Genomic DNA, 8,875 nt, shown 5'->3' on the forward strand with positions numbered 1-8,875 from the left:
AGAGTACTTTTAGCTCTTCCCTGGCCCGTATCGCCCGCCCGCTTGCTATTTTATTTCCCTGCTCTGACCTCCATTTTCTGTTTATGTATCTATATATAAGAGGAAGACGTCTTCTCCTCTGACCTCTACCGGCTTTTCTCTCTCTCTCACTAACACTCTAGCAGTGCCAGACTAGCACAGCTTCTGCCTGTCCGATCTCCATCACTGACTTAAGACTTATTTCTTTCTAGCTTGTCTCTCTAAAAGAGTCTCTAAAAGAAAGAGTACGCCTGCTCTTCTCTCTAACATGTGTTCTCAGCTGGTGGCCCCAGCTATCTTCAGAATGTTGCTCTGCCCAGGATGACCAGCCGTTTTCTCCAATCCAGACAAAACCGATGACTGTAGCCCTTTACCCATTCGAGTTGCGCTCACATATACTACCCTCCCCCTCTCTCTCTCTCTCTCTCACTCTCTCTCTCTCTCTGTCTCTCCCTCCCCTCTCTCTCTCCCTCTGTCTCTCCCATCCTCTCTCTCTCGCTCTCTCTTTCTCTCTCTCTCTCTCATCCTCTCTCTCTCTCCCTCTCTCTCTCTCTCTCTCTTTCTCTCTCTCTTGTTATTTCAAGCTCACTCTATCTTATATGAATATCTTTTTCTCTCTATCACTGACTCACTTTCTCTCGTTATATCAGTGTCTTTCTGTCTCTCACTCCTCTTTCTCTCGTTATATCAGTCTCCCTCTATCTCTTTCTCTTCATTGAAGCTCTCATTCTCTCTCTGCCTTCCAGCCAGGAAGCATGGATATCCGAGAACTCCGAGCCTATCGGTGGATCTTCCCCTGGGTCTAAGGAGAAGGCCAGAAGACACGAGCCGGACACCCCTGCAACCTCTGCTGTCTGAAAGTCATGCCCACAGGCATCTACGCGTCAGATGCTTGACTCTTGTCGACGCTACTGTGCTCCTGCGCCGAAAATCACATCAGCGTTTAGGGTTTGTTCATCCCGGCGACAGGCCAGCCGTCCTATCTACCCTTCTCTCATTTACTTCCCCACCTACGCGGAAAAGACCCCCAGTCGATGTATTCGTAATTTGCCCTGACCAATTGGTCACAGCCGGCTTCTACACTGCTTCAGTTCTCAGATTCTTTCTCTTCTGCACTATCATCGTCATCTTCGTCGTTTTCTTCTTCTTTTTCTTCTTCTTCTTCTTGCAAGTTCTCATTCTCTGAGGGGGTGCCGCCCCCGCGGCTACCGATGGGAGCCGGCGCGGTCAGAACCCGGCCGTCTCTGGGCGGGGAGAAGACGACTGGCATATACTCGTCGGTGTCGCAGGCAAACTTGGAATTGCGAAAGTGCTCTTTGAGCGCCTCTATTCCCTGCGGAAGAGTACGAGAAGGACAATGTGAGATTATCGCAAGAGCGCGATGTAGAGGGAAAGAACCGGGCCACCACCTGCAAGCGGGCGTAAGTAACGTGGCAGATCTTGCGGGAGTTGAAAACCTCCCACGGCTGCGAATGGAAGGCCCTGTACAGCCTCCAAGTGGCCTCCGGCGAAGTCATGTTGACGAACCCGTATCCAACGTTGCACTTGTTGCTTAATTCGGCACAACCATGTCAGCGAAAAAGCAGAATGGAATAAATTTAGCAAAGAAAATAGTCGCTCAACAGACCTCCGACAGTTAAAAACCGGTCTTTCTGCTTTTCCACATACCCTTCCCCATCTACCCTTTTTCCCCACTTTAGAACAAAACATTTAGGCCTTCTACTCCATAGCTTCTACAATTAAAAAATTGGGTTTTCGTTTTCCCGCCTTCTATAAAATCAATTTAGACGTCCTTCTAGGTGCGAATTGCAGGGTTCCGCCCCGCGGTGATTCATTAAAAAACTTTAAACCGTGATTAGAAAATCGCAATACTCAAACTACCTTTTCCCGGCTTTTAAAAACATCATTTTGACAGTTTTAAAAGCGTGTTCCGCCGGTTTTAACTAAAAGACGAAGTAGCGGTGACTAACAAAACCTTAACCAGGGTTCGGTGAATCATAAACTAGAAAAGCTTCCTTCAAGTTACGAGACGGGGCATGTGAGGACTGACTAAACCCTAATTATCTTCCCCTTCTAACTTTTTCCAAGCTTTAAGAACCAGCATTGCCATATCTCTTAGAGGTGGTTTCCACTACTGGGTCGCAGTGATTCAACTAACCCTGGCTAGGACTTAGTAAAACTGCATGAGCGAGGAAGCCGAGGACTCACTTGAAATCAATGGGGAGGTAAACGAAGTCGTAGGCGGACATGGCCTCGCTACCATCACCCTCCGCCACAATTCTCTCGTTGCAGTGAATGCAGTGATTGTCCAGCATGTTCAGCAGGAGCTTCTGACTGCACCAGAGAGAAAAAACGATAGAGACCAGATGGTCCAAATGCACAGGCGAAGGGGACAGGAGACAAACCTGTACTTGTTGGGGATGTTCTTGATCATTACGGTGGTTCTCGAGTCGCCGGGAGAAGAGGAAGAAGGCGCGCCACCGCTAAGGGATAGCTCGTTGAAGAGGAACTTCGTTTCGTTGGCGCTCTTGCCCTTACCGCTGTGGCTCTTCCAACCCTTGTGGCGCCCTACGTGTTGTCTCGCAGCGGTGGCTGGGGCTGCGGGCAGCGCGCCTCCGCTGGTTCTCTTGCTCCGCCGCGAGCTCTCTCCTTTCTCGATCGAATCGCCCTGGTCCTGCCCGAGCAACCGCGGAGGCAGAGGTGTCGGCTGATGCCCTGCCCCCTTCCTACGTTACAGAAGTTTTTACCGAGAGCGAGACGGTGAAGGACAAGAAGAATAAGAACAAGAAATGATGGAAGAATATAACACGACTATGAAGAAGAAGAATACTGGAAAAAGAAAAAATTAAAGAGGAAAAAGAATAAGCTGATGATGAGGAGGAAGAAAGGGGGTGAAAGAGACGCACTTTCTCGCTTGCTGACCGCCGGGCCTGCTGAACTCGATAACGACGCGCTTGCCGAAGATTTCCTTGCCGTTGAGCTCACGTAGAGCGCGGGCGGCGTCGCGGATGTCGAAGAACTCCACAAACCTGTGCCGCGGCTTTGACGGTGTCTCTCGCAGCTCCTTCACCGCCCCTTCATATGAACCATCATTGCATGGAGGAGACCCCCAATAAAACCCACTAAACAGAGAATTGGGTTCTCACACGAAAATCAGAGGAAGAAATAGTACTAGTAGAAGTAGCAGTTTTGGTAGTAGTCGAAGAAGAAGACTCACCAAAAGCCTCGAAGACGTCCTTGAGAGCGGCGGAGGAGACACCCAAGTCCAAATTGAAGACGACGAGAGAGCCATTGTTGGGGCCGTCGAGCGCCGGCGGCTCGGGTGCAAACTGCGCCCAGACGGCCTGGCCGGCGATCAGCCCACGCCGGGAAAACTCCTCGTTGCCCCAATTGGCAGTCCCGCTCGGACCCATCCCCAGCAAGCCGTAGCGCTGGCCCAGAAGACTCTGCTGCCTTACGTGCTGCTTCCGGATCTCCGCCAGCGCCGCCTGCGCGCAACGCAGATCGTAAAACTGGACGGTGACGAGGCCCTCGGTCAGCGCCCGGCCCATCTCCAGCGCGCGAACTCCGCCAAAGTGCTCGAGCTCGGCGCGGACGGCGAACTCCCCCGCGTGCGGCGGCACCGAGCTTAGGAGAAGCGCCCGCGTGGGCTTCGTGTCCGGCAGCGCCGCCGCGGGGCTCACGTAAGGATTAGGGTTCAGCCGCGGGTCGGGGAAGAAGGCCGCCACAGGCGCGGCAGGGGTCGCCGCCACGGCGTAGAACAGCGGCGGCGGAGGCGGTGGCGTGGGAAGCGGGGAACGGGACGACGGCGCCGGGCTAAACTCCCGCGCCGCCGGGTCCAGGCTGTTCGCCGCCATGCTCGCCGGCGTTGCGACTCGCCCCCTACCCTCTCTCCTTCCCTTCTAAGCAAACACTCGTTAACATATGTCAATCTCCCTCTGTCTCTCTATCTTTCTATACCCTGTTCAAAACCCGCCAAGTCCAAAAGCGGCTGGCTATCTCTCTCTCTCTCTCCCGGGAAGCCAAGCAAGAGGAGAGAGACGACGATCAGCAACTTCCTGTCTCTGTGCTGGGCTTCGAATTTGATGAGAGTTTCCTCGTTTGGCAGATCAAATTCTCGTTTAACATGTCTATCTCTCTCTCCATTACCTCTCAAAGACCCGCCATGGAGCTGGAGAGAGAGAAGGGTATTTGGGCAACTTGATCCCTCGGAGATGGGTTTCTTGGAGAGTTTCCTCGTTTGGCGGCGGCGTCTCTTCCTTTTGGAGAAGAGCTCATTAGCATACACACGTCCGTACCTATCTCTCTCTCTACATCTTGCCCGAAATCCATCCAGTCCCGAAAGCGGCTGCTATCTTTTCCTCCATGTGTTGATCTATCCATCTATCAAGAAGTCCGTACATGTCCATATCTAATTATCGCTCTCTCTGTCCATCGTTGGACATATAAATAAGCTGCTCTAACGCGCCAGCTGCAAAAGCGGCTGACTCTCTTCGATCAGAGCGAGGCCGGTCAAGGAAATCCGGCAACGGGAAACCCCAGCAAAACGGGGTAACTCTCCCCAAAACCCAGCACCGAGGTCGAGGTTAACACTTACCACCACCCTCTCTCTCCGCATCTCGCCTAAGATTAGAAGGATAGATAGATATATAGAGAGAGATAAGAGAAGCCCATCACCTTTTAATTTCTACGCTCCTGAGATATCTAGATTTGACAGATAGAGAGAGAGAGAGAGATACAGCTAGATAGAAAGAGAACGTATAAATGTTTCGGTGGATAATCAAATATGAAGATATACGAAGAGAGAAAGATAAAGAAATAGTAAGAGAGTGGGGACAGAAGGAATGGATGTAAAAGTCTACGTACGCCGCTGTGTCACTGATCGAGCGTTCTTTCACCGTAAGATGAACGGACTTCATGTCAAAGGAGAGGTCTCAAGTCTCAAGTCTCAAGAGTGTAGGGCAGGGCTCTTCCCTTAAAAAGAACACCGCAACCTTCCACAGGGTCATACCAAATCTAGGCGTGATGCCCGTTGACCGAATAGCACCAGCAGCCCTGACCTTTACACTCCCCCTTCTCCTGCTGACAATCTAGCCAGAGATAGAGATAGAGATAGAGAGAGATCGGGTACTGTTCCGAGGTGGGGGGCCGGTGATTCGCTAATAGACAAAGGAGGAAGGAGCATGCGTTGTGCGGGCGAGATTAGATGAGACACAGAATGGACGGTCTAGATTGTGTTATGGAGGGGGGCCCCGGGCCTTGGTGCCTGGAGATCATCCGGCGATTCGGGGTCTGTCAGAAATGTGGTACAATTTGGAAGACGCGGCAGGGTGTCGTACTCAGCTACAGTTGCTTTGTATTGACGATGACGGCTGGGAGGTGAGGGCTGAGGAAAAGTGTGCGTTTGAGCCACAGTTGGCCTATAATGACTGCCGTTTTTTCTCCTTTCCCGCTGTTTCCCCTCTGGGAGACAAAACGAGGAATCGCTATTAAACTCCATACCCTTTCTTTTTTTGCCAATCAAGTACACTATTCGAACGTGACATGAGCTTGACTTTTCGTGTTTCTAAGAGAAATCAAGGAGTTTATGCGAAGAACCGTTTGAGCATTTGCCACCATTGATTTTTGTAGATAAGGAAGGTAATTACTGAGCTCTAAAGCATATCCATTTATTGAGTTTCAGTTTAATACAGCCAGGAATCCTGGCAGTCAATTTCTCTTAGCTTGTCACGCGGTATAACTTGCTAGAGTTGACAAGTTGGAACATGGTTGGTCTCTTTACGCTGGCTTGGACTGGTGTTTAATTTCAACTCCTGTAACTGGTTTTTCCAAAGTCACATCCCTTTTGGACTTTTAAATCTTGGTTGGCATGGATAGGACAATGCTCCAAAGGAATAGGACACAAAGTTTCATCACTTCCTCTTAAACAGCTCGCAAAAGGCTGCATGGTACTTAAGTAGATAGCCGTAGGAAGCTGAAAGACTACAAAATATATGGACATTCCAACATTAAAGAAAAAGGGTTATTTCATTGATATTAGTACTAAGAAATCAGAGCAAATTAATTATCCAAAGTTTATGTTCGGTAAAAGTAACTTTGGAAATTCCGATATGTCGGAAGTGAAAGAATTGATCTGGGACAAATTATGGGAAAAGGTAGAGAAGCAAATGTCATTTTACCTCATTTACATTCAATGATATGCGATCTAGTAGAGGGGACTAGGGATCCTCAAACCACATCTGTCACGTCACATGTCACCGTGACGGACACGTGACAGTGACGGTGACAGAATGCATAGGGCATGGCGGTGACAGTGACGTATGACGGGCTGTACGTGACGGTGACGGGATACCCCAGACGTGTGACGTGACGACAAGTCCGTCACGGATGACGACCGTGACGGATAAACATAGTAAAATAAATATTATAAACAATAACATAGTAAAATAACTAATATTATATTTCAACTATGCTTATTTACATAGTAAAAATAAATATTATTATTTAAGTCACCGGTGATGGTGACGGCGTCACGGTGATGGTGACGTGACGAAACGAGGAAGAAGGGACGCATGACGAGACAGTGACGTGATGAACATTTCGTCATGTCACCGTTCATCACGCATCGTCATCCATCCCGTCACGCATGGGGCGTCATGTCCCGGACGTGCCATTCCCTTCACGGGACGGATATTTATATACAATGCTATTAAAACAAGTAAAGAACATGAAATTACTTAGACATCCAATTGAAGAACGAGGAATTAATGCACTTATTCACTAGTATTCTACTTTTCTTCATGGAAATTATCATTATGACAAGTGCTTTAAGAAATCATATAGGCGAAACTTTTCACATGCAAAAGAAAATAATGTGCTATTTCAAGCACGACTAACGTTTCACAAAGCCACGGCCAGCCCTGCCGCTGCTATCGTAACGCGTTAATACAGCGATGGGTAGCGGTCTTTCAACTTGTCTTGGCACTTGGCTGCGGCGGACTGGCAATTGGCTGCTGCGCAATGAAGGGGCGTCTAAAGTCGTCAACTTGCATGCATATGCGATACGTTTGTTTTTCAGCTTTAAACTGAATCAAAGTTCATATCGGCTTTAAGATTCTGAATTTTCCATTTGGGACCAAATCCTTTTTCATAACAGGGTGCATTTGAAATGGCATCATGTAATCCTGGCCTCTAGTCTTGGGAAAGAAGATTGAACGGTATGATTCGTAACCCTAATGCGTTTTTTTATTTTCAGCCAGAAAATCAGAGAGAGTTTACTGGATCATTAGGAAGGGGGGTCTACCAATATAAGTAGAGGATCACAGCCGTTCAACCCCTAATATTCAGCCAGGACCAAGACCATTTAAAAACCCTTCGCTAGCCGTCGACCGGTGGTTCCGATTGTGACCTCCGATGATGGCTAGGAGCAAAAGAATGCTCAATTTTATTCCAGAGAGCTAGGGGAGCAGGTACTGCAATGCATGGCAGTAGCCTTCCCCAGCTCTATAGATTCTTTTTTGTTAATTAACCTTACCCTAAGCTGTATTACATAAATATATTGTTGATAAGAATCCATCGATATCCCAAGTTCTTCTCATTTTCCTTCCTCTTCTCCTTAGATTTTGGCCTTCGGGTTGAAAGATCTGAACCTTGAAGGAGAATTTATTATGAGGAAGAAAGCAAACTTACTTGAAAGAAAGTATAAAGAAAGGAGAGAAGCCTGAAGCTCTGGTGGTTTCTAGCTTGACACGCATTACTGGTTAGTTTGATCTCTCCATTGATCGAATCATACTTTAATTATATTTCTCATTCTAAAAATTACCGAGAATACGAGTCAAAATCTATTTACATTTTATAAATAATAAAACAGAAAAAATGAATCCCGTCATGTTGTTGTTCATCCAAAAATTATCTAATCCTAATTCTGTTGATTTCATCAGATTATCCTCTGTCATGTCGTAATCTATGTGATCTTCTTGTCAATATCTCACGATTAATCGCCAAATTAAATTACCCCAATTTCTTTTGCAATTTCTAATTTTCCTTCTTCTCCCCTAAAACTTTTACTGTCTCTATATCGTTTTTACTGCATCGGTTCTTACTCTTCTACAATAAAATATGTCATTATTTGTTTTTTTTCAGCACCCTTGTCATTGTATTATTTCCCTGCTTTCTGGGTGCCTTTTATCCTGTCCACTATATTGTGCAATTATTCCATTGTAGTTTTTTTTGGGTTCAGTGGACTTGATTGACTATTTAAAATCATATCATATGCAATAGAATAAACAAATGAATTCAGAACTGAGTCATAAAATATGGGAGGGTCATTTCATTGTTCATGGAACTGATTAAAATCTCTTTGTTGTTCCCTAGAAGAGAAAATTTTAGTGCTTTACATGTCTGGCCTCTAGAAGTATCCATATGATTTACCAAACAATATCTCTCCTAGGACAAGACAAGCGGCTCTGCAGATATGGTTGTCATCGGCACCTGAAGTGCATAACCGATACTTATTCATGGAAAGTTTTCTGAAAGTCCTCATAACATTAGTATATTGATAAACACAGATATCATATTAATTTCTACAATGATGATACAAAATTTCCCATTTTATGGTATTTGACATAATTTTATGTAATTAATTTTATTTCTAAAACATAAAATATATTTATGATTTATAAAACTTATAAGGGATTTACTATTCTATGTTTGTGATATTTATGATATTAAATTAAAGGGTTTGGAATCTTCCAAAAAATCATGCATTAGTGTACAATTCAATTTCAAACTACGATATCTTTATGCTGAAGTTTGGAGTGTAACTTCATATTTTGTCCCTCTATCTATCCACCATCTC

The 8,875-nt window shown here is 46.3% G+C and overlaps 1 protein-coding gene and 1 long non-coding RNA gene across 2 annotated transcripts; one reads left to right on the top strand and one right to left on the bottom strand.

Annotated features, from left to right (window-relative positions):
- Positions 1-1,029: 1,029 nt before the first annotated feature.
- LOC144711461 (protein terminal ear1-like) lies at positions 1,030-4,360 on the bottom strand. Its single transcript, XM_078585472.1, has 6 exons — positions 3,236-4,360; positions 2,925-3,093; positions 2,424-2,744; positions 2,227-2,352; positions 1,428-1,569; positions 1,030-1,351 (listed from the first exon to the last, which is right to left on the bottom strand). The coding sequence occupies exons 1-6, from the start codon at positions 3,873-3,875 to the stop codon at positions 1,106-1,108; spliced, it is 1,644 nt and encodes a 547-aa protein (XP_078441598.1). The 5' UTR covers positions 3,876-4,360; the 3' UTR covers positions 1,030-1,105.
- A 2,581-nt stretch (positions 4,361-6,941) lies between these two features.
- Positions 6,942-8,556, top strand: LOC144711451 (uncharacterized). Its single transcript, XR_013583548.1, has 4 exons — positions 6,942-7,083; positions 7,175-7,235; positions 7,638-7,777; positions 8,468-8,556. It is a non-coding gene; the product is annotated as an uncharacterized LOC144711451 (long non-coding RNA).
- The last annotated feature ends 319 nt before the right edge of the window (positions 8,557-8,875 follow it).

Source organism: Wolffia australiana, chromosome 13, assembly GCF_029677425.1.
Source record: "Wolffia australiana isolate 7733 chromosome 13, ASM2967742v1".
Classification (NCBI taxonomy): Eukaryota; Viridiplantae; Streptophyta; class Magnoliopsida; order Alismatales; family Araceae; genus Wolffia; species Wolffia australiana.